Raw genomic sequence first — 26,597 nt, forward strand, 5'->3', positions numbered from 1 at the left:
TGGCGGTTCTCACCATCGCCATCTTGGCGTCGTTCCCAGAAATATAAAAATGCGTATAGAGAAGGACCTGAGAGGGCGGCTGTGAGTGTGGGGGTGGATGATTGACACCCATCAAAGTCCAGGCTGCTTGTAGCTAAGAGCTAACTAAGCTAATTCAAAGCTAACTGGAGCTAACCAGCTAATGGAGCTTAGCGGGTGAAAGCGGCATGTTGTTAACCGGCTAGAAATTGCTTTTTTAATACTTTCTTGCAGCCAAATAGCAGGTACAGTACAGATAGCAGATTAAATCTACTATAAAAGGCGCCTAAATGTAAAAAAAATTCAGCTTCTCTTATTTTAGGGTTATTTTTTTTATTTTTTTACAATGATCTGGCAACACACTGAGATTATCTTGGACCCTTGTGAGAGTCTGGACCCCCAGTAAAAACTGATCCAAACCATGGTGGTGTTGATAATGAACATGTTGAAGAGAATTACATTCATTTTATTAATTTATTTATTTAATAGGGGAAAAAAACACTTTAATGAACATCAATAAAAATACACAAATATAAGCGTGCGGCAGCGTTAGCTAGCAGCTAATCTGCATGCGACTGACAGGTCACAACACACCAGGATGCATTCACTTGCACTTGGGCATCTGAGACTTAGCAGCTAAAGGCAAGTTCACACTGAATATTTGTTGGCATTTGACTCTCTGTTTTCCAGAACACCTGGAATCTGACATGTAAACATCTGGAAAATGTTCTCTGTGACTACAACAAAGCTAACTTTAGGAAAAAACATAAATACAAACGACAAGATGATCCGCAGTTTAAATATAATTATTCTGGTCCAACAGTTTATTCTTAAACACAGGAACAAAGTTCTAGTTTTGTTCTTGTTCATGTTCAGAAATACCAAAAGGAACTTCAGAACCCGACAGAACCTTGAGGAACTGCTGGATTATACTGAATAGTTTTTAAATGTGGCTTCTCTTCCTTGTCAGCCAAAACTTTGACTCTTCTGATAAAATTCTGAAGCTGAAACTGGACTCTGACAGAACCAACTGAGCTGCTGCACATCAACTCTGCTGGTTCTGGTTCTGGTTCAGTTTAGTCGCCGGTCTCTCTCGGCTGCTTTCAAACAAGTTGAGTTTTTTCCGTTTTGCGTGGTTCAGCTTGGACGGATCCTTGTTGAAGAACTCTCCAGAACACAGAGCTGACACCAGGTCATCAAACTCACCACACTTCTCTTCCTCACAAGCTTTGTTGTTCCTCATCCTCAGCTCTCTGTCCTTCTCCATCTGTAGACACAGAGATCATGGATGATGAAGACGCTCAGGTAGGTTTATGTAAACGGATGTCAGTGGATAACCTCCATGATTACACTGTCTGAGGAAGAACCGTCAGAACACTGGAAAATGTCTTTTAGTCAAGTCTGGATTTTTTAAAAGTACTTTGAACCTTCAGGAACATAATCTAGACGACACACTCAGTTAAAGTTGTTTTAGAGTCAAATAAAGACGGAACAGTTTCCAGATAATGAGCTGGTGAAAGGTGAGGGTGTCAGGATTGGATATAAAAGCAGAATCAGCCAAAGTTTTAGTTTTTCCACACAAAACGGGTTATGACTCACCACTTTGGACCAAAAGCCAACAGAGAATCATTTCAGCTTTCAGCTTCTACAGAGCGGAAAATTGTGAAAAGATTCAGGAAGCTTGAGGAAATCTGTTTGGAAAGGCCACAGGAATGTAAAAATACGGGAGAAAGGTCTGGGGTGATTAACAGGAAAGAGAAATGGGAGATAATTTCAGATGGTGGTGAATAGTGAAGGAAGCTAAAGGTAAACACAGCCAACTTAACGGGATAACCCTTTAATGTTCACACTAACAAAAAGGCCAGGGAAAAATGTGTCTCTGTGTTTTTTGTTTGTTTGTTTGTTTTGTTCAGACAGAACAAATGTTTCTTAGCAAACAGTTGAGATGTTAAAAAGAAGAAGTTAATAATAATGTAACATTTAAATGGTTGAAATAATAAACAGTAGTGTTATAACAAACACTAGGCTTTACATACCCAAACCACTTGGTAGAGATGCTCAAGCTGGTTGATTTCCACAATGTTTTGAAGAAATTAATCAAAGTACCACTGCAAATTCACCTCTACTAAATGTAGGCCAGGACCTTAAAGGGTTAAAGGGTCACTGCGGGCGGCAATGTCTGCTTTATGTACAAAGAATCCTGTTGTTTCATATTTAACGAGAAACTTCGTACGTGGCATGGCAGGTTGTGCACGCGACTAAGTGTGTGTTTTAACGCCACATGCTGTGAAAATGTTTGTACTTTCGCACCACCTTGATCAGCTGTTTTATCAAAACAATCTGTTTTACCTGCATGAGCAAAAACGCAGAAGCACCATCTTTCCACTTCACGCGTTTCCATGTTAACTCCACCCAGCTCACATGTACAACGAATCACACGATACTTCTAAGAGCCTCACAAGAAGAAATTCTGCCGGTCCGACATGTCGAGAACTGTTTTCAATCTCCACCGTGAGAAGAAAATAACGGACCCCCGATAAGAAGAAAAAAGTTCTTGCTCTTGTGGAGGAAGCAGCAGGTTACATGGTTGAAAAGAGAATGACCAAATACACCATATACCAAAGTAAACTATTTCATTTATCATCATTTAACTAGCAGTGAGTCTTAAACTGTGGAAAACAACTAAAGCTTCCTTGTTCATAAGATTAATTAATGAAAAGTTGTAATGTTTACTGCAACGGATGTATGACGGCCTGATGCGAATCTAAACGTACTTGACATATCAGCTGTTTTCTAATTATTATCACAGGTTATTGTCCTCTTTTAAGACCATCATTTCTTTATTCAGACTAATGAAGTAATTACAGATTCAAGCTTTTGTTGCATTTACAAGAACTTCCAACCTTTCTGGAGATAAGGTTTATTCACATCTTACTGTTCATGTTTAGATTCAGATACAGTATCTGCTAACCTGAGCCTCCCAGAGCGCCCGTTTCCTCTCCTCCTCCCGCTGCCGGGCCATTTTCTCGTTGTCTTCTTTGGCCTCTAAGAACGCTGTGAGGAAAGTGTTGAAGATACCGAAGAACTCATCTGGCTTCAGATTGGAGGAGTCTTCTCCAAAAAGTCTTAGTGCATTTACAAACTTCAAAGACAAGATATGAGAAGATGTTGAAGAAACGGTGTCCCAACAGTGTTCACATTCATGTGAGGGTTAGCTTAAAGTGATTAACCTTGTTCAGCTAGTTTAAAGAGACTAACCAAGATCATCATCACTTTTGGGTTAGTATACGGGACTTATGTATATATCACACACATGTGTGGGTTAGTTTAAATTGTTTAACTGTTCACTTTATTTTGGGGTTTGTTAAAAGAGACTAACTCCATTTGTGTCCATATGTGGGTTAGCTTGAAGTGGCTAACCCCGTTCATATGTTTGAGCTTGTCTAAAGTAGCTAACAATATTCATGTAAGCTAGTTTAAAGTAGCTAACAATGTTCATGTAAGCTAGTTTAAAGTAGCTAATTGTGTTTGTGTGAGCTAGTTTAAAATAGCTAACCATGTTCGTGTAAGCTAGTTTAAAGTAGCTAATTGTGTTTGTGTGAGCTAGTTTAAAATAGCTAACCATGTTCGTGTAAGCTAGTTTAAAGTAGCTAATTGTGTTTGTGTGAGCTAGTTTAAAATAGCTAACCATGTTCATGTAAGCTAGTTTAAAGTAGCTAATTGTGTTCATGTAAGCTAGTTTAAAGTAGCTAATTGTGTTCATGTGAGCTAGTTTAAAGTAGCTAATCATGTTTGTGTGAGCTAGTTTAAAGTAGCTAACTATGTTCATGTGAGCTAGTTTACAGTCGCTAATCCTGTTTGTTTGAGCTAGTTTAAAGTAGCTAAACATGTTTGCCTCCACTTGACGCTGCTTTTGCGGCTTTTGCTCGTTGAATCTATTCTTTATTCTGTATTCTTTCTCCTGATTCCTGCGCAGGTGATAAAATGAGTTAGTTGTGTCGGAGTCCGTTGTTGGGACTGTGAGCTAGTCTGTTGTGGTTCCATGTCTTTTTTAGGGTTGCCACCCATCGTGTAGAATACAGAATTGTCCTTTCATTGACAGACAATTGTTGTGTCCCGGATTGAACCAATACATCTAACAGCACTCATCAGGAGAGTGTGGTCATTTATTTATATGTTGTATTAGCCAATATAAATGGTCATTAAAAACATATTTTTAATTAATGAAAAGCTAATAAATACACACATGAATAAATGTATAGGGAAACGTTTATTACTAAAATATAGGCTTGTCCTACACTAAAATGTTTAGAACTTTGTTTTTTGTATGTTATTTTTTAAAGGAATCTGTGTTAAATTATCATTTAGTGAATTATTTTATTCATATTTTTAAACTGTTATGATGGCATGACTTCCCTTCAAATCATGAGACAGGCAGCAAACAAATACAGTCCAGTCTGTATATTAAAAAATGAGGAACCATGTATATCTTGTATTCATCCTGTATATAGATGCTATGGCACTATGACATGTGCAATGATACTTTTTTCTTTATTATTAGTGAAATTTAGAATTTATTTATGAGTTATTACTAAAGTATTCTAAAAAATATTTATAAAATAAAATATAATTGTAATTATATAAAGTAAATCTATAAAATATAGCTGTATCATTTTCTTTTTCTATTTATCGCAAAGGCAAACTTGCGTAATTACATTATGTTCAATTATATCATACATTTATTTATTCTCCAGTGAGTGAAAACGTATTGGATGACTCACTAACATCCACTGAAGTGGTTTATTTACAAAAATACCATCCTCATCTATGAATGTGCAAGATAACAGCTTGTAAATAGGTGTCCACTACAGGGACACTGTGCATGAAAGGGTTAAAGTTCAGTGTTGCACACTCTACACACAGAAATCTTCCTTTAAGTGCTACTAGTGCTGTTGCCATGCGATTCATCATACAATATTAACTAGGTTAATTAATTACACAATCACTAAATATTGTGCATATGGCTTTTTATTATATTTTTCCTCATATGTTGGTAGAGATTCATGTAATCACAGATTTATGAAGCCTAACTAGCATCGCTTTATAGCTAACAATGCTGCACAAGAAAGTATTCATTAAAGCATTTCAATCTTTAAGTTTGATTAATTGATGACTTGATCATTCCTTTACTAAAGACACTTGGACAAAACATAACTGGCGCACCACTAAACATGGACTGGGGCTGTGGTGGGCGTCCCTTATTTTAATTTGTGAAAGGTGGCAACCCCAGTCTTTTTATATCCAAACAGCATCCATGAGACAGAAAATTCCCTCTTTTATGAACAAGCTCATCAGTTTGGGTTGGCTGCTCATCTTTTAGTGAATTATCCTGCTCTGAAACACATCTGCTACCGTCTTCCTCCATGTTTGTTTATATATTGCAGCGTATCTTGACATAAATACTGCAGCAAAGCAGCCTATTGTGGCTTAAACAATACAGCCTCATATGAAACGATGGACATTTTCTATCATCCAAAGGATATATATTGTCATATAGCCCAGCCCGAGTTGATTGCAATGCAAATTTTCCCTGCAGACACAGGTCAGCGTCTCTGTGATACACTCACCAGTTCTTTGGCTTCTTGGAACGACTCTTCTACTTCTGAGAAGCTGAAAGACGCTATAGAGATGAACTGACTGACCACAGGGACAAACCTATCCCCTGGATTCTGCTTGGACTGAGCTTGCTGGAACTGCAACTCCTGTAAAGATGTACTCAAACTGTACTCAGTCACATAAATACATCCCACACATGTACTTACAGGTTTGAAAGTTTCTTCTGAGCTCACTTACCACCTCAATGCTTTTCAGACCAGACCTCAGATTATTGATGTCCTTCTCCAGCTCGGTCATACTGCAGACATTCACACAGTTCAACTCAGACTCTTAACCTCATAAGGTGATTGTAAACGTCCTGTTATATTGTCACAGTTCTAATCAACCATTAGAACTCCCTACTGGGTCTTTTCATGTCACTTGAACACACCACAGACACATCTGCAGAGAACGTAACTCTCCAGACCAGCAGGGTGACGTGATGTCAAACCTGACATGTAATAACATATTGTTGTGTGGTGTGTTAACTGTTAGCTTTCTGTCACCCGCTGCATTCATTTACTCAGCCAAACAGCCAATCAGAGTGAGTGTTGTCGTGACAACCAAAAGAATATCTTAACCACATTGTAAAAGATGTGAGAAATGGAGCCAGCCCAACAAACACGCCAGTGTGCTTGAAATGTCTGCTTACGTTGAGTTTAAAAAACAAAAAACACACAGACAAATATATCATTGATCAGTTAAATAAAAATATGTTAAAAAAAAAAGTTAAATAGTGCAGCTGGACGTTTTTTAACTGGCACACGCAAATATGAGCACATCACATCGGTTTTATCATCTCTTCACTGGCTGCCCGTGTACTTTAGGATCCATTTAAGCTTTTATTTCTTTTTAAATGTCTGAATGGTGCTGCCCCGCGGTACCTCTCTGAGCTCCTCCATCCCTACACACCCTGTCGGTCTCTCCGGTCAGCTGACCAGCTACTTCTGTCTGTACCGAGGACGAAACGGAAGCTCAGAGGGGACCGGGCCTTGGCGGTGGCAGCACCTAAACTGTGGAATGAGCTTCTTTTATACGTTAGACAGGCCTCCACTGTATCTGCTTTTAAATCTGTACTGAGGACCCGTTTGTTTAAGCTGGCTTTCTGCACAATAAGTTGACTTTTTAGATCAGATTTTATTTCGATTGTTTTAATATGATTGCTTTTATTGTTGTGGTTTTTAGAAGTCTGTCATTTTTTTTAAGTTGTCCTAATGTATGTTATTTATTCTGGGGGTTTTTTAACCCCCCATAACGTGGCAGTTTGGTCAACATTGTTGTTTTTAATGTGCCTTATAAATAAAGTTGTATTGTATTGTAAATCATAGCTGTATGCCAACTGTGAATATTTTATGGTTGTATGCGATTAATGCTAGTTTAATCACTCCCTGCTTCCTATGTTGTCTGGTAAATCCAGCTTTTTGTGCAGCAGAGTGCTATAGAACCTATAGAGGAGGCAGAAGAGGTGGTCTGGGGGGGCCCCCGAATCAGATTCTGTTTGAGGACTTATAGAGGCTCAGGCCGGCCCTGATGACTAAATTTTATTTATGAGTTTCCAGACTGAAAAAAGAAGAGATGTGACTGGTGAACACGACCCTCTCTGCTCCTCCTTACTTGACTTTGGCAGCTTCTGGAACGTTCTGCAGCTCTTCACTGACCACTGACACTGCAGGAAACCTGGACTCCAACACAGAGACCATGTAGTGCAGCAGAGTCATGTTTCTACAAACACACCAACAGTCAGTCATGAGAAACTATTTCTCCAGACCTGATTTTTATAAAGAAAACTGTGCTGAGCTCAACTTATCAATGCTGGATTTGGTGTCAGCCATCTTGTGCAGGCTGGACACTTTAAATCCAAAAGCATTTCCTCGTTGTCCTTTGTTCATATAGTTCCCAAAGGCCAGAACCACCTCCAGGATCTGACGCAGCATCCCACTCTGGACCACCTCCTTGGATGCTAGAGTCAGAGCTAAGACAAAGGAGGGAGAAGGAGGAATGGATCATGCAGATAACGACAGGAAATAAACGTAGAGCTCAGGTCTTCTGGACTCCACACATACCTTGGATTTTTGGTTTGACTTCTGCCACTCTGTCAGCAAACTTCCTTTTGAAGTGGAGAGTTTGGAGTCGCTGCTGGTAGTGGTTGATTCTGGAGACAGAAAACAGAAGGAACAATGACAACCCAGAACCTCTGCAACTGGCACCGCATTTCTATCAGCGGATCTGGTGGAGTTTGGGATGGATCATAAGTCAGGTGTGCCTGTGGTTGGTTGTTCTGTACCTGCTCATGTCATACATGAAGCGGTCAACTTTAGCCATGCGGTCCAGCTCGTGCTTGTGTTCATCTAAAAGTTCGATGTCACTTTTCTCAGGAACAAACTTTAGAAGCTACACACACACACACACAGACACACACAGACACACACATAAAGACATGCATATCAATCATACACTGTATATGAAAGATGGACGGAGCCTCTGGCGGTTAAAAGTGAAGCCTATGAGGAAGTGTATAAAACGGCAGTTCCCCCTTCATCCACTAGGGGCTGCAAAACAGAGCAAATCCCCATAGACTCCCATGTTAAAAAGACCAACTTCACAGCAGAAACATGTTTACAGCAGAAATAAACATGTTCACAGCAGAAATAAACATGTTTACAGCAGGAATAAACATGTTTACAGCAGAAATAAACATGTTCACAGCAGAAATAAACATGTTCACAGCAGAAATAAACATGTTTACAGCAGGAATAAACATGTTTACAGCAGAAATAAACATGTTCACAGCAGAAATAAACATGTTTACAGCAGAAATAAACATGTTCACAGCAGAAATAAACATGTTTACAGCAGGAATAAACATGTTCACAGCAGAAATAAACATGTTTACAGCAGAAATAAACATGTTCACAGCAGAAATAAACATGTTTACAGCAGGAATAAACATGTTTTCAGCAGAAATAAACATGTTTACAGCCTGGTACAAAAATTGATTCCCGGTTTAATAGGTCAGGTTTACCTTCATGACAACTGTGGGGGCAGTGAATTTTTTTCTAACTCGCCCGTTTTAAAAGTGAATAATGAATTAAAATTCTGCATATTTATGGGCGTGCCCTTATGATTGACAGGTACCCGATCTCCCGCTTCATTTCAGACGAACGTAGAACAACCGCGGTTTTTAGCCGGTTAACATCATGACTTAGCTTTAGCCCGCTTACCTCCGTTAGCTGGTTAGCTCCGGTTATCTCCCAGTTAGGTTAGCTTGGTTAGTTCTTCGCTACAGAAAGCTTGGAGTTTGCTCGATGTCAATCATCCACCATGACGCTCACAGCCCCCCTCTCAGCTCCACCTCTTTGTCCATATTTGTATTTTCCGGGCGAGACAACACGCACGCTCCTGCTAAGATGGCGATGGTAGGAACTGCCCACCGAGCTTCAATTCAGCTTTTCAGAAACCTACGGGTGACGTCACGAAGGCTCCGCCCATCTTTTAATGCAGTATCAATGCGTGTAAACTGACATGAAATCTGTTCATGTAAAAATTCATAAATTGAGAATTTGACTATTTAAAGATTTTGTAGAAACAGGTCGGACTTCAGCTTGTAGAACCTGGACCAACCCCTACACATCCCAAAAGAACCAGTGCACTAAGAACATGGAGGATGAGAGATTCTTACCTGTTCCAGCATGTCTTTGGGCAGGTCTTCCTGCTCATCCATGTTCAGGATGGCTTGGCAGATCTCCTCATTGGTCAGCTTCAGTCTGTGACAGAGTTTTAAATTCAGCTCAGTGATCATAGTTTTGAAAAGGAAGAAATCTCAGCTCACATGACACATCTTTACAGTCAAACCTTTCAGCTGAAAAGAAGAGAGACATTCACATTCACAGGACAAAAACATCTTCATTCAGTTCATAAACACAGCGGGAAGATGTCTGATCTGAGGTCTGAAGCCCGCATCAAACATCTGTTCTCCAGCTGCAGTTGTTCCCAAGTCAACCAGCAGGAAATAAAACCAACAGAGATGGAAAGTAACTGATGTCCGCATCTACTGTGTGATGAGTGACAGGCTGTTTCCATGGTTACAAACACTAACCGTGACAGTAGGATGTTGCAGTTCTGTGCTCGGCGGCCATCAATCACAGACAGCTCCTTGACTTTCTTGACAGACGTATGGTCCTCTTCTGTGTCTTTCTGTGGAGAAAAAAGACACAAATAAGATGCAAGCTGGCAAAAAGATTTTAATAAAATAAAGACACGTTCAGGAAATTGTAAAAACTCGAGGAAAACTTTAAAGGGGTGCTATTATGGTATTTCAAGTTTTCTGAGCTTTCTACAGTGTTACAGTGTTGAATCCTCATCAGACATGTGAACGACACTGTTTTTTATCACCTAAACGCATGTTTGAGTTTGAGTTTGAGTTCCAGCACTCTCTCCCTTCAGTTTCCATGGCGACGAAAAACGCGTTGTTTTAGAGAGGTTTTTCTACTTGGAAATCCTTGTGACGTCCCGGGGGATAAGGTTCGGTGATTGGTTACCTTCTACTGGTTAACAAGGGCATGTACAAATACATCAGGCGGGTGGAAAACGTGGGATAAAGTTATTTCCAACGATGGCTGGTGAGTTTACCAAAGAGAGACATCCTGCTGCATTCGTTGCTGTGGGTTGCTGTTTTCCACTTCGTTTTCAGGATCTGATTCAGGTTCCAACATGTAGGGCTGTATGCTATGTGTTGACATTGTAATTTGTTTTTTTTTTATTGAGTTCATATGAGCCTTATCCTTCTGTTTATGAGACGTTACAATGACGGCGAAAGCAGTTGCGGTGTGCGCTCCCGATGTAGTGCAGTGGCGGGAGGCGGGGCTTAATGCGGAAGAGTCTCAATCCACTCGTTTTGGTCATTGTTAATGGTCATTAGCCATTAACAACTTTTAGCATATTTCTTAGAAGCTGTCAGCAGCCATTAGCAATCGCTCACAACTATTAGCATCCATTACTAACATTGGGAGCCAGTAGCAGTTGTTGCCAACAGTTAGAAGCTGTCAGCAGCTAGCTGTTAAGCCATTGGTAACTATTACATACTAGCAGCAGTCATAGCAACAGTTAGAAGCTGTCAGCAGCTAGCTGTTAAGCCATTGGTAACTATTAGGTGCCAGCAGCAGTCATAGCAATTGTTAGAAGCTGTTAGCAGCTACCTATTCAGCCATTGGTAACTATTACATACTAGCAGCAGTCATAGCAACTGTTAGAAGCTGTTAGCAGCTACCTATTAAGCCATTGGTAACTATTACATACTAGCAGCAGTCATAGCAACAGTTAGAAGCTGTTAGCAGCTACCTATTCAGCCATTGGTAACTATTAGGTGCCAGCAGCAGTCATAGCAATTGTTAGAAGCTGTTAGCAGCTACCTATTCAGCCATTGGTAACTATTACATACTAGCAGCAGTCATAGCAACTGTTAGAAGCTGTTAGCAGCTACCTATTAAGCCATTGGTAACTATTACATACTAGCCGCAGTCATAGCAACTGTTCGAAGCTGTTAGCAGCTACCTATTCAGCCATTGGTAACTGTTACATACTAGCCGCAGTCATAGCAACTGTTCGAAGCTGTTAGCAGCTACCTATTAAGCCATTGGTAACTATTACATACTAGCAGCAGTCATAGCAACTGTTAGAAGCTGTTAGCAGTTAGCTGTTAAGTCATTGGTAACTATTAGATACTAGTAGCAGTCATAGCAACTGTTAGAAGCTGTTAGCAGTTAGCTGTTAAGCCATTGGTAACTATTAGATACTAGCAGCAGTCATAGCAACTATTAAAACCTGTTAGTAGCCATTAGCAGCTAATGGCAACAATTTGAAACTGATGTTAGCATTTGCTATCAGCATTTAGCAGCTATTTTCAGCTGTTAGTGGCCATTACCAGCTGCTAATAGTTGCTAGCAACACCTAATTATGTCAATGTCAATCAGAATGAATAAAACAAATAAATTGATCTGATTGATTTAAAATTGATTGATAAACTAGAAGGCTGTGGGACTGGAATTTGAGGACCCAAGCCCACCTTTGTAATCACTAAGCTACCACTTCCCCCTGAGCAAAAGAAAACTGTGGGCAACTGTTCGCAGCTGTTAGCATTGAACTGGTGTTTCATGTTTGGTGGGAGTGTTTTGTGTACTGTTGGTCTCTGGTAAGCTGAGAAAGTCTTCTGAAATTCCTCCAGGTCCAGAACTTTAAACGCGTTTAGGTCATCAATCTCCTTCCAGATGGTTTCTTTAATCTTGTTCTGAAACAAACACCAGCATGTTATAAGCATTCTGCAAGTGCATTGTCTTTTCTTTGTATCCTCTAAAATATAAATTCAACATTGTCTATTGATGTATCAGTTTTACTGATCAACACCCAATAGTAAGGGCCAAAAGTCAAAATATGGATCAAACATGGATACAGCAATTGTTTAAGGAAGAACAAGTGGAGTTGGTTCCATTTCTCTTTTTACAACAGTGTTTTCATAGAAATAGGTTTTTAAAAAAGATAGATAGATAGTGGACAGGAGTCATGGTCAGTAGTATTGGTAGTAAAAAACTAGTTAGAGCGGTGCAGAAGTACTTGGATTCACAGCAGTCATCCAGCAACACCATCAGAACCAACAGAACTTACCTCAGGAAGTTTACTCCAGTTGAATGACTTCAGTGGAATAGACGGTTGAGGAATCTTCTTTTTCTTCTGTTCTATTCCCAGAGCAGCTCCTGGAGGAGGTGGGGCTAATGGAGCCATGCCAAAAGGTGGTGGGCCCCCAGGAGGAGGAGGAGGTGGTGGGCCCCCTGGAGGAGGAGGAGGTGGTGGGGCCCCTGGAGGAAGAGATGGGGGTGCAGGTGGAGGAGGAGGTGGAGGAGTGGAGGTGGAGGAGATGGGAGCAGGAGGAACTGAACCAGTAACTCCAGTAACCACCGGTGGGGTGGTTACTGGAGGTCCTCCTGGAAGGCTGGAGGTCTAATAGCAGGAAGAAGAAATTAACGCTACACAAACGTATGGAAACCTCATTAGTGATGGCGACTGAAGTTGGACCTTGATGACGTGCAGAACGTACAGAACTGAGCTGTTGCAGACGAGCAGAAAGTTCCTCTACTTGTCGTTTAGTCTGCTTGTGCTCGTTGCTCTCTCGCTCCAGTTTGCCCTTCATCTTATTCAGCGTCTCCATCATGTCTTTTGACTCCTTATTCTTGGCTTCACACTCCCTCTTCTTCTTCTCCAGGCGCTGCTGCAGGTTCTGATGTTCTGACAGGAAAATGTGACAAAGGTTTCCTTTTGGGTTCTGTGTTTGGACCCAGGTTACATTAACAGAGTCAGATATGAATGGCTCAGCAGGTTTCATGTGAAGATTTATCCTGGTTTTTATTTGGATGATTTTTTAATAATATATAATTCTGCAGACAAAAAATATGCATTTTTAATTAGCCCAAATATTGCACAGCTGTACATTTTATTTGGCTCAAATTTAGCCTTGTTGTTGTTGGCTGAAATTTGGCCTAAATGTGTATTTTTAGCCCCAAATTGGCGTTGACTTACAGTGTTGATTAATGTGAGTGTTGCTGCTAAAACTCAGTCACATGACCCCCACATGTGGCCTACAAGGAAATTTCCATAAGGAAATCATCCTTTATTAGAACCACTTCTGGCCCTCAAAATACTTGCCGTCATCCACATCCAGGCCAACTACAGACATCTGGACCAGATGTGGCCCTCAGGAGACTTCCCATAATCCAAGTCCGGGTGGCAGCGAACTTCTGGTCCACATCTGACCACACAATGGTTGCCAGTGCTGTAAATGACCCTAACTGCCGGAGTAGCCTGGATTTGGAGCAAACATGTCTGCTACATGACGTAGTGTGTGTTTTTACCTTTTCTCATTTCAGCCATTTCTTCTTTCCACTGTTTGACTTCATTTTCTTTGACCATCCTGTAAACACAAACAGGTGTGACTCAGGTGAGAAAGTTTTCTTTACATTTCTTCTGACAACAGCTGGTTTGCTACTGGCTTAAAGGAAACCTAGTTTACCCGCCACATGTCACCTGAAAACGCTTTGCTTCTGTCTTTGTCTGCAGGAATGTGTACCAGGACATCAGAACTTACATGCGCACGATGTTTCTAACGTTGAAGTCCTCCAGAGGACTGACATCAGGGTCTTGTCCTTCTGTCTGCAGAACCAACTGCTGAATTATCCGGTCTAACAGCACCCAGTACTGAAGCATCGACGGGCCCTGCTTATCTGCAGAGAGATGAGAGTCAACACGCTGGGAGACGGCACGATGAAGAGGAGGAGGCTGAAGATACATATGATGATGATGAAGAAGGGAAAGAAAAAGAAAATAAAACAGAAGATAATGATAAAAAGTACGGTGATGAAGGAGACAAAGAGGATTAAGAAGAAGAAAAGAAGTTGAAGAAGATGAAGAATAAAAATAAAAAAAGAGGGAGAGGGATGATGAAGATGAAGATGCAGATAAAAATGAAGAAAAGGGTTGATAGAAGATGAAGTTTTAGAACTACAAGCAGGAAGATGATGGAAGCAAAGAAAAACCAGGAAAAGAAATGTATGAAAAAGAAATGGAAAAAAAGAAAAGTGGGATGAAAAGAGTCGAGGGAGACAAAGACAGGAAAGAGGTAGGCGATAAGAGCATGGAGATGAAGAGTAGGATATGATGATGAGGATGACAAAGAAGTTGTAACAGAAGAGGAAAAGAAAATTATGTATAAGACGTATAAAAAGCAACAGAAGCAGAAGTTAAATATGGTGACGTAGAAGTAGAAGACTACGGCAGCATAGAGCTGACAAAAAAGTTTGGGTCTTATCAGGTGATAACGTGATCATTTATAGTGAAAACGTGAAACATATCACGTTACAAGGTGATGCGTTTATAGTAAAAACGTATAACCACTTGAACTCTGGAGGGATTGTATCTCTCGGCTGGCCTGGGAACGCCTCGGGATCCCCCCGCAGAGTTGGCAAATGTGGCTGGGGAGAGGAAGTCTGGGCTTCCCTGCTTAGGCTGCTGCCCCCGCGACCCGACCCCGGATAAGCGGCAGAAGATGGATGGATGGATGGATGGCACTTGACTGCAGCTAAGATGATGAAGTTTGTATTAGTTTAAGTTTCAATCAGAAATGATGCCACGTCATGGGGGCCGGACCTGGACTCCATTTTTCCTTCTCTACAGGCCTTTTAAAACCGTCCTTAAAGTACGCATACTCATTACAATGTCACCCAAAGAGTTCCAAAGCAGCAACATTTCCCAACGTCTCAAGTATGTAAATGAGACATTTGTGATCTCCTGTCCATCCCGCACAATTTCCTCATCTAAAGTCGAAAATGACCAAGTTCACGTTTTCAGATACGTTTCACGTTTTTACAATTAAACTATCATGTTATAACCTGATGAGGCCCAAACTTTTTTTTATGAGGATGACAGCTCTACACTTCCATAGAAGACAAAGTAGTAAAAGTAGAAGCTAAATTATTATAAAAGAGAAGAAAAAGTAGTTGCAGAAGAAGAAGTAGAAGTCATTTGTGGAAAAGTAGAAAAAAGATGATAAAGAGAAGGCAGAAGAAGTGAAAGAATCTGAAGGAGTGGAGGGAGACGTAGCACTTTAAATTCAGAAGAGGTAGATGATAGGAAGGAGTAGAAGAAGATGATGTTGATAAATGTAAAGGCAACAGATGCAGAAGAATAAAAAGAAGAAAAATGAAACAAAAGAAGTAGAACATGAAAAAAGAATTTGCTGATGAAGAAGAAGTGATGAACAAGTAGAAGGAGTGGAAGATGAAGACAAGAATAGATGATGAAAACGGGAATTAAGATGTTGAAGTAACGGGAGAAGAAGTGATAAAAGAAGATTGAGGTGAAGGAGTACAAGAAAATGATGATGATGAAGGAGAAGTAGACAAAGAGAAAAAGAAGGACACAGTTAAGAAGAGGTGAAGAAGTAGAAGAAGATGAAGTGATAAAAGTAGAAGCGGGATGATGATGATGATGATGTTGAGAGGCAATAAAAACAGTATAGTAGAAGAAGTTAATGAACAAGTTGTAGATGAAGAAGATGATGTAAAAAAGCTGAAGAAAGAGGAAATTATGAATAAGAAGTAGAATAAAATGAAGCAGAAGAAGAAATGGAAGACAGTAGTTAAAGTTAAAGAAGAGGATGATGATGAAGTAAGAAAATGAGCAGTAGAAGTAGAGGAGGAAGGAAAGAAGACGATGACATGGACAGAGGACTCAGGACGATGATGAAGATGAAGCAGGGATAGAAGGAGATGAAGAAGAAGATGAACTAGAAGACAAAGAGATCAACGATGGAGATTTAGTAGCGCAGGAAGACAAAGAGGAGGATGAGAACCTAGAAGATGAAGAAGAACCAAAGAATAAATAGTAGAAGAAGAAGAGGTAAAACCAGGTGAAGTTGGCTGAGATGAAGGAGAAGAAGAAGTCGTAGCAGATGAAGAAGAACCAAAGAGAAAGTAGTAGAAGAAGAAGAGGTTGAAGTTGGCTGAGAAGAAGCAGAAGAAGAAGAAGAAGCAGGACAGAGGAGTTGTGGCGACTGGTCTCACATGGCATCATGAGGCAGTGCTGCAGAGCCGACAGAAGGTGAGGAAAAGCTTCTGTGTGCTTCAGCTTCTTCCTGATCAGCTCAAACATCTGAGTCGCACTTTTCGTGTTGACGTGACTCTGACACCAAAACCATCCCAAAGAAAGAGAAGAAGAAGCTCAGCCTTCCTGCATCACCTCCTGCTGTTTTCTTCATGTGATATTGTATCTAAATAAATTCCCGGGAAGATTTTCCATATTTGCTGTGAAGATATTCACCACATCGAAGCGTCTGGACATCTGGAGCTCGTCTTCGTTCCTCAGCATCTCAAAGAAGTCCAAATGTCTGAAGGAGGAACATCCACAGGAAGCCATTAAAGTCACGGTAAGGAGATGTTTCTGCAGGTGAACATGCGCTCTACCTGTCCAGGAGGATGTCTTCATGGGAGCGCAGTTTATCCACGATCGGCTGAAGGCCCAACATCAGGAACTCGTAGCGTAAATGGATTCTGAACTCCAGACTGGTCTGAAAACAGAACAGGAGGTGGAAACATGGGACCTTCAGACCTTCAGAGCTGGAAACATCGTTCAGTGTGACGAAGGTTCACCTCTCCGGCTCCCTGACTCAGCACAGCGTTGATGAAGATCATGATGGCGGTCTTCAGGCTGACTTCATCGCGGTAGCGACCTGTGAATCTGTCCAGGTCGATCACCAGGTTCTGGACACAGAAAACATGTAAAACCTGTAAATTCAAACATCCTTTTTCTACAAACACTAAATCCAGCTTAGGGTCATGGAGGCGGAGCCTATCCCGCCGCCGTCGGAGGCCGGAGGAACCGACAGGATCTGAAACACGAACATCAACCGGACTCATCCACATTTTCACTGAACAGGAAGTGAAACTGACCTGGAAGCGAGTTCTCTCCGAGGAAAACTTCTGGAAGTTCAGCATGGCCTCCAGAACTTTCTTATGGCCTCCTGGTACCAGACACACAGCTCCCAGGATCTCCAGCGCCGCCACCTGACGACGGACAAACCCAGGCCTGATCAAAAGTCGACACGTAAAACAACAGTTTACGTGTTCAGATCTCTGACCCCGGTTGGAGAAAGTTCTCCAGGTTCTATAAGAGGAGAACATCGTCCGGGTTCTTCAGACAGAACCAATGTCTGGGTTCTGTAACAGGATCTGCTCTTCAGATCTGGATACATCACATACATGGCTCAAAGCATCAGTTACCATGGCGATACCGCTCAGTAACCAGCGTCATGATGCTGAAACCAGGACCTGTGAGGTTCCCAGCATCTGTTACCATGGCGATACCGCTCAGTAACCAGCGTCATGATGCTGAAACCAGGAGCTGAAGTTACCTCACTGAGATCCAGATCAAAGGTCCGGTCTCAGAGCGCCTGGTTCATGTCCTGAGTTCCACCGCTTTACCTGGTAACGCCAGAACTTCCTGTTTGGCCAGACTGGGAGGAGTGTAGCTTGTTACAGGTAGGAGAGCTGTGCTCCGGCTGCTGGACTCCGTCTGGTTCTTTTACAAATGACTGAACGTTTCAATGGTTTTTACAGACGTCAGATGTTTGTCCTTTTAGATGCTGAAACTGCATATCGTGTCCCCCAACCCACAGCGAACCAAACATCCTGCAGCTGCTGCAGCAGCAGCTCACCTTGGCCTTGACGTTCTCTGTGGCCAGGCTCTGAGCGATGGTGTTCATGCTCTCGGGGTGACCCAGGACATGAGCTCTGCCCTGAGAGCTGTTCATCAGAGCCTTGATGCAGCCAATCAGAGTGGTGTGGACCTGAGACTCGGCCGTCAGGTTGTCCATCGTCCTCAGGAAGTTCAGGATGCAGGAGAGTCCGTCCAGCTCAATGAATTGAGAGACAAAACTGCAGGAGAATGAGCTGAAGTTCACACCTGTGCTGCACAGCAGACTAGCCAGACACCTGGACGTGGAGGCTCACCTGATTGGCTGAGTCCGCAGCGCCGCCTTCAGATCTTCTACTGTCTCCTGCCGGCTCCGATCTTCCTCATCCCTTAAAGCCAGCAGAGTCTTCCTCTTTGGAAGAAATCATCTCTATTTATTTGTTTGGCCTTTAAACTCATGTTTTATGAACTAAAATTGTGTGTGTGTGTGTGTGTGTGAGTGTGTGTGTGTGTGTGAGACTCACGGCAGCCATGGCTTGGATCTGGTCGATGTAAAACTCCGGGAAGTTCGTTGCTCCTTTGTTCTTTTCAGCCTCCTGAATGACATCAGAATGATTGATAATGGATTAGAGGCATCGTGTGCCGTCGTGGGGAGACCCGGTCCTTGGGGGACGCTGTCCTGCAGGTTTTAGATGTTTCTCTGCTCCAACACATCTGATTCTTTTCAAACATCAAGTTCTGCTTTGGGACCATAGGCTGTATATAAAAAGATGGGCGGAGCCTCCGTGACGTCACCCGTAGGTTTCTGAAGAGCTGAATTGAAGCTCGGTGGGCGGTTCCTACCATCACCATCTTGGCAGGGACATGCGTGTCGTCTCACCCGGAAAATACAAATATGGGCAAAGAGGTGGAGCTGAGAGGGGGGCTGTGAGCGTCATGGTGGATGATTGACATCGAGCGAACTCGGAGCTTTCTGTAGCTAAGAGCTAACCGAGCTAACCCGGAGATAACAAGAGCTAACCAGCTAACGGAGGTAAGCGGGCTAAAGCTAAGTCACGTTGTTAACCGGCTAAAAACCGCGGTTGTTCTACGTTCTTCTGACTTGAAGCGGGAGATCGGGTACCTGTCAATCAAAAGGACACGCCCCTAAATATGCCAAACTTTGAGATTAAATTACTTTTAAACGGGCGAGTTAGAAAATAATTCACTCCCCCCACAGTTGTCATGAAGGTAAACCTGACCTATTAAACCTAAAATGGATTTTTGTACCAGGCTGTAAACATGTTTATTTCTGCTGTAAACGTGTTTATTTCTGCTGTAAACATGTTTATTCCTGCTGTAAACATGTTTATTCCTGCTGTAAACATGTTTATTTCTGCTCTGAAGTTGGTCTTTTTAACATGGGAGTCTATGGGGATTTGCTCTGTTTTGCAGCCCCTAGTGGATGAAGGGGGAACTGCAGTTTTATGCACTTACGCATAGGCTTCACTTTTTACGGTCGGAGGCTCCGTCCATCTTTCATATACAGTGTCTGAGACTCATTTGAAACAGGTGTGTTGGAGCAGGAAAACCTTTAAAACGTGCAGAATAAGAGCTAATGTTCCACACAGCTAATAAAGCATTTGGTGAGACATCTTCTGGGTTCTACAGAGGAACATCCTCAGCGTTCTGCAGGTGAACATCTCAGATTGATTCAGGTGACTTCTTTTATTATTTCCTCTGCATGATGACCCTTCATGTGTAAACAAACACACAACTGTTTGATTTATGTCTCATTTTTCAGGTTTTGAGTCGGAATGTCGACGTGAAACCACCTCCAGCCAGAATCAGGAGCGGCTGAGAACCAAACTTTGGGATGTTCTCACCATTTTCTTGCTGCAGTAAATCGTCCATTTCTTCTCCGGTGGCAGAGCTAACATGGTGGCTCGCTGCTCCTCTCCGAGCCCCAGATCATCCTGGGAGACGACAGATCACATGGAATCATTGTTCGTTTAAAGACAACACAAACATAGATGAGGACCCTGAACGCACCACCAGTTTAGTGAACATGGAGTCGAGCTCTTGGGGGGGGGGCAGGGTCAGCATGCGCTTCATCGCAATCCCGGTGGCAACTTCTGATTGGTCGTCTTCTCTGAAGCAGCATGGAAACAGAGCAGCCACGCCACGCGCCCAAGGCTGCTTTCCGCTGGACGCCATGGTTACGGCGGTGCGCTCAGCTGACGGGTTGGCTGGAGAGAACGAACACAGGTAAACTCACCTGAGACGAGCTGGAAACTTCTGGTGGTTTTTATCCTAAAAGCATCCGGCTCAGAAAACGGCACCGTTAAAACGTCGACGTCTTGAACTGACGCCAAGTGAGACGGAGAAGAGACGGTTTTCCTTCGTCCTAACCCGATTTCTCCCGAAGACTCAGAGACAGTCAATGAGTCGGTGCTCCGTCAGTCACAGCCTCGTAAGAAAGCAGGAGCTCTGAACAGCAATATGCCAGTCGGTGGAGAAGTCAGTTGGACTCGGATCAGTCCGTCCGGCTCGGTCTCATATCAGTCAGTCCGGCTCGGTCCCAGATACGTAAAGTCCGGCTCGGACTCCACTTGGTAAAGTCCGACTCGGTCTCGGATCAGTAAAGTCCGTCTCGGGTCGGTCTTGTTGCTGTACCTCCGGTAAAAGCAGCCAATCAGAAAGCTGGAGAGGTTTCTGGCTTGTCCACCAGGTTGGCGGTCTCGGCGCTGGTAGACCCGGTGGATCGTCTCGCTACCAACATTAAACCTGAGACATTCATTTCCGTCTCCGTTGGACGCATGAAGCAGAGGTTCCGAGACAAACGGAGACCTCAGCCAGAAGCTGCTGCAGCTCTGCTCACAGTCCAGTCAGACACCGGTCCAGGTTCTTCACAAAGTCCACAAACAGCCTGACCTCAGACTGAACACACACTTTCTGTTTGTCTGTATAAACCCTCCCAAACAGATTCCCTCCAGTTAGTTCATATACAGTGTCTGAGACTCATTTGAAACAGGTGTGTTGGAGCAGGAACACCTTTAAAACGTGCAGAATAAGAGCTAATGTTCCACACAGCTAATAAAGCACTTGGTGAGACATCTTCTGGGTTCTACAGAGGAACATCAGTTCACAACCAGTTACCTGAAGCAGAGCTTCTATGCAGAGGATCTCATACCTTTGTGATTGACTAAGATTCCCAGCTGTCATTCTTCAGAACGTTCCCTCTGCTGCAGGCCAGCCTCCCTTCCAACATCGCCGCGCCTGATTGTGTCCAAACGTCGCTCACAGCTTCACATTATCCTAAAAGAACCAGAGAAAACAGCGGAAAACGCCGCGGCAACGACTCACACAGGCAAGGTGAAATCTGAGGCTTGATGAGCTGAAGAAGTTGTCAGAAAGTGTCTGCTGTCGTCCACACAGGAAGAGATTCCACAGCTGATTCACGCCGTTCGGCCAGTTTCACAGAAACCTGCAGGACTCCAGCATCAGAGCCGTCCCAGTACATTTGTCCATTCTGATGTCATCACGACACCTGCCGTGTGTGTGTGTGTGTGTGTGTGGGAAAATAACACCAGTGGGAGTGTTTCTTTGAGTGGAGCTGAAAACACACACAACAGCATTCCTGCAGCTACAGACACACCTAGACCTCACCTCCAGCGGTGTGTGCGCGCGGCCTCACCTGTGCAGCGTGTTACCTGTTTATCAGAACAGCTTTTTATTCACACTGATCTGGATCATCTAATAAATCTGTTTAAAATGTTTTATAATTCAGCTAAATGTGTCTAACTTCTACGCTGATTATTTCTGCCCTCAGTGTGAGTAAAGTCGTCCTCGGAGTTATCCGAGGAATCCTCCCTGCATGTTACGCAACCCCTGCTTGTATCCGGCCCTCAGGGAACCCTTGCCTCCTCTGGGCTGGCTCCCCGTGAGCTTCAGGTTCTTTTACTGGTTTATAAAAGTCTTCCTGGGCCTTGATCTTCATCTGAGCTGGTGACTCTGAGGTCTTCTGGTACCGGCCTTTCAGTTGCTCCTGAAGTCAGAACCAAAGCTTGTGGAGAGGCGTCGTTCCAACGTGATGGCCCCCCGACTGTGGAACATCCTGCCAGAGACCCTCAGAGTTGCAGAGACGTTTTAGCTGAGCTGAATGCTTCTTTTACTCATCGTGTGCTTTATTGTTTTCTATTAAAACTCTATTTGTCTCTGTTTTTATTGTTTTACTGCATTCAATCACAATGACTTGATTTATTTTATTTTCCTTTGATGAATTTTGATCACAAGGTCTGGGTGACTGTTGGGGACCCCGGTCTGCTCTGACCTGCCTGGGTAGGTGTGCCCTCCCCCGTAGATGAGATATGATAAGAGGAGATGAGACATATGATGAGGTGAGATATGATGAAGTGAGATATGATGAGATGAGATGAGACATATGATGAGGTGAGATATGATGAGATGAGGTGAGATGAGATGAGATGAGATGAGATGAGATGAGATGAGATGAGATGAGATGAGATGAGACATATGATGAGGTGAGATTTGATGAGATGAGATGAGATGAGATGAGACATATGATGAAGTGAGATATGATGAGATGAGATGAGACATATGATGAGGTGAGATATGATGAGATGAGATGAGACATATGATGAAGTGAGATATGAGGTGAGATGAGATGAGATGAGATGAGATGAGACATATGATGAGGTGAGATTTGATGAGATGAGATGAGATGAGATGAGACATATGATGAAGTGAGATATGATGAGATGAGATGAGATGAGACATATGATGAAGTGAGATATGAGGTGAGATGAGATGAGATGAGATGAGATGAGACATATGATGAGGTGAGATATGATGAGATGAGATGAGATGAGATGAGACATATGATGAAGTGAGATATGAGGTGAGATGAGATGAGATGAGATGAGATGAGACATATGATGAGGTGAGATTTGATGAGATGAGACATATGATGAGGTGAGATTTGATGAGATGAGATGAGATGAGATGAGATGAGACATATGATGAGGTGAGATATGATGAGATGAGACATATGATGAGGTGAGATTTGATGAGATGAGATGAGATGAGATGAGACATATGATGAGGTGAGATATGATGAGATGAGACATATGATGAGGTGAGATATGATGAGATGAGGTGAGATGAGATGAGATGAGATGAGATGAGATGAGATGAGATGAGATGAGATGAGACATATGATGAGGTGAGATATGATGAGGTGAGATTTGATGAGATGAGATGAGATGAGACATATGATGAGGTGAGATTTGATGAGATGAGATGAGATGAGACATATGATGAGGTGAGATATGATGAGATGAGATGAGACATATGATGAGGTGAGATATGATGAGATGAGACATATGATGAGGTGAGATATGATGAGATGAGATGAGATGAGATGAGACATATGATGAGGTGAGATTTGATGAGATGAGATGAGACATATGATGAGGTGAGATATGATGAGATGAGATGAGATGAGACATATGATGAGGTGAGATATGATGAGATGAGATGAGATGAGATGAGATGAGACATATGATGAGGTGAGATATGATGAGATGAGGTGCGATGAGAAGAGAATTGTTTGGAATTAGCAACACAACAACCAGTCTGAACGTTTGTTTTTGTGTTTTACTGTAAACAATCGTTTCTATCTCCAGTTACAAACATCCGGGTCCTGTGACCGTAAACCTGAGTGAGTTCATACATATGTGTGTGTGTCATGAAGCCAGGCGACATTCCAGCACACACTCATCTGGTTAACAGTAAAGGTTTTTCCACCTTCGCTCCTGACTGATGGGAAGTGACAGTGAAGGCGGAAGTCATCAGCTGTTCCTCTTATTGAGCCTCCAGCGACAGCCTGAAACTGTACCGCTCTCTGTGGCGACGACTGCCTGGTAAAGCATGTTGTGCACATCACATGTAGTTCTGCACATGTAAAACATGTGGAAAATGTTACATTTTGGTGGTTATATTCCAAATATTATATTCCAAATAGAGCACTTGGTTCTCAGACTGCAGGTTTACTGGTGGTTCCCAGAGTCTCAAAGAGTACTATGGGAGGAAGGGCCTTTATCTATCAGGCTCCTCTCTTATGGAACCAGCTCCCACCGTGGGTTCGGGAGGCAGACTCCCTCCACACCTTTAAGATGGAGCTGAAAACCTTCCTTTTCCATGATTCTTATAGTTAGGATATGAGCATCTCCTGAGTTGGAGTCTGCATGTACGGGACCCAACTGTCCAGGTTCTGCTCATTGTTCTTATAGTTATGGGTAGTCTAGCCATCCATTACTTATGTAGCAATGGGGATGTCACCTGATGCACTGAGAAGTACCTCGCTCTATTTCTCTAATATATTAATGTATAAATATATGACAATATTGCAGTCTCTTACTTATTTCTCCTTTTTTCCGCAGGTCTTCCTGAATAAGTGCAGTTGTACATGTTGATCTGTCTTTCCTGTCGTCTCCACCCCAACCAGTCGAGGCAGATGGCTGCCCTCCCTGAGCCGGGTTCTGCTGGAGGTTTTCTTCCTGTTAAAGGGGAGTTTTTTCCTTCCCACTGTCGCCTCGTGCAGCTCAGGATGGGGGATTGGATCCAAGTCATGACTCGATGCAATCAGTTGGTTTCTATTATAGGATATGTATGAACTGGCTTGAAATGACGTGTATGTAAAGTGTCCTGAATTGGCGCTATACAAATTAAGCTGAATTGAATCAAATTGAATTGGTTATTCGGGAAAAGTAATTTAAATTCTCTGGTGAAACTCTCCACACGGGAAACCTACGTGTGATTACATGGAAGGAACGAGTCCCACAGCTTCCGCCAGCACCAGACAGGATCCTCTACTGGAAACCAGTACACGGACTCAGGACGATTCCAGGGAAACCACACATGAAGGTTAAATCCAACCGGATCTGGGCACGCCGCCGTCTTCTCTGGACCAAAGCTTGTTTAAGATGGTGTGAGACCTGCTGCGTTTAAGGTGCGGAGCTCTGACAAAGCATCCACGTGCCGAAAACCAGCTTCTCTTGCTAAATAAATAAAATAACAAACGCTGATTGACGCTTTACATTCACGTAGCTCCCTGCAGGGACAGTTTGGGAACCAGCAAGCCGGCCTTCCCGAAGAACCTCTGTGTCATCATGGACCCTGTTCTTCCCTCATGAAGTTGCTTGTCTGTTCCTGTTTTTATCACTTCAGGAACGTTGCCACGCTGGGTCGTCGTTTCTCCATCTGAGCTGCAGATGATCGTTCATTCCTTCATCTCCACGCGGCTCGATGGCTGTAACTCTACCGTCACCTGCCTAAACAAACTTCGTTGGTGTCACGACCGGCACGGAAGGCCGTGACAACAATGAGGGAAGGCCACGCTGTAAATACACACAGATGTATTTATTTAAAGAAATAACGCAAAGTAGGTGAATGCAGCGTGTAAACGTGGAAATCAGTGGTGTAAAGTGGTTGCAAGTCAGTGTCTGAACAAACCAAGCTGTGGGCTGAGAGAGGGCAGAGCAAAACAGCTCACAGCCTTATATAGGCAGGTGCGCTACAGCCAGATGCTCTGATCACTGGAACCGCCCATAGCACACCCACCTACGAACAAAAGAAAAACAGTTAAGCCAGGCCGTCACACTTCCCCCCAAAAACATAATACCTGGCCACAAAAGGTAAAGTCCTTCACCACTTGGAGCAGGAACATTTGAAACACAGGAAGATATAACCTCAATGCTGTGGTGTCAACAACCTCCCCATCAGAACACAGCAACTCCGGTACCTGAGAAGCACATTTAAGTCTTCAAACAGAGTGGGCTGAAAACAACAGCAAAAAAGATTACAAACAACGACAATGTCAAACGTTAGTGTTCAGGGGCAAAGGGGCACGAGACAAAGCATCAGCCATTAGATTTTCTGTCCCCTTAACAGAGACTTTATATTGTCAAAAGCCTGTTGGCAGGCTGCTGACCAAATAAACTTAGCCCTCATTTTCAACAGCTCAGACAACGGGAAAACCACTGTGGAGAAATTACGGCAAAACCCCCTGTAATACCCCACCAGCCCCAAAAACCTCTGAAGCTCCCGTTTTGTAGTTGGTTGAGGAAAACCTGCAATAGCTTCCACCTTTGCAGCGACGGGTTTCACTTCACCCTGTCCAACCACCCGACCAAGATAAGTAACGGTGGCCCGGGCAAACTCGCACTTAGCCAGATTGACAGTGAGGTGTGCCTCTGACAGCCTCTCAAACAGTGCACGAATCCTCTGGAGATGGGAATGCCAAGTATCACTATAGACAACCAGGTCATCTAAATAGACAGCACAGCCATCCAAACCAGCCACCACTCTGTTCATTAGCCGCTGAAATGTTGCAGGGGCATTTCGCAGCCCAAATGGCATGACCTTATATGAAAAAAGTCCCGAGGGAGTAATGAAGGATGCTATTTCCTGTGCACGCTGGGACAAAGGAACCTGCCAATATCCTTTTAACAAGTCAAACTTGCTAACAAACCTGGCAGAGCCCACTTGGTCAACACAGTCATCGACTCGCGGCAACGGAAAAGAATCTGCCTTCGTTACTGCATTTATCCTCCTAAAGTCAGTGCAAAACCGTGGAGTGTTGTCAGGTTTTGGCACTAAAATACATGGAGATGCCCAACTTGATGACGAGG

The 26,597-nt window shown here is 43.0% G+C and overlaps 1 protein-coding gene across 1 annotated transcript; it reads right to left on the reverse strand.

Moving 5' to 3' along the window:
• Nucleotides 1-1,063: 1,063 nt before the first annotated feature.
• LOC306772719 (disheveled-associated activator of morphogenesis 1-like) lies at nt 1,064-20,100 on the reverse strand (the record flags this gene model as incomplete). Its single annotated transcript, XM_079262322.1, has 25 exons — nt 1,064-1,285; nt 2,990-3,160; nt 5,646-5,780; nt 5,872-5,932; nt 7,288-7,395; nt 7,477-7,645; nt 7,737-7,825; nt 7,958-8,064; nt 9,353-9,437; nt 9,770-9,867; nt 11,849-11,956; nt 12,331-12,570; nt 12,761-12,948; nt 13,572-13,630; nt 13,805-13,940; nt 16,278-16,395; nt 16,534-16,600; nt 16,677-16,780; nt 16,863-16,973; nt 17,163-17,276; nt 17,927-18,146; nt 18,222-18,316; nt 18,429-18,500; nt 19,770-19,859; nt 19,936-20,100. The coding sequence occupies 25 exons, from the start codon at nt 20,098-20,100 to the stop codon at nt 1,064-1,066; spliced, it is 3,132 nt and encodes a 1,043-aa protein (XP_079118448.1).
• Nucleotides 20,101-26,597: the final 6,497 nt, after the last annotated feature.

Source organism: Telmatherina bonti (assembly GCF_933228915.1).
Source record: "Telmatherina bonti genome assembly, chromosome: 22".
Classification (NCBI taxonomy): Eukaryota; Metazoa; Chordata; class Actinopteri; order Atheriniformes; family Telmatherinidae; genus Telmatherina; species Telmatherina bonti.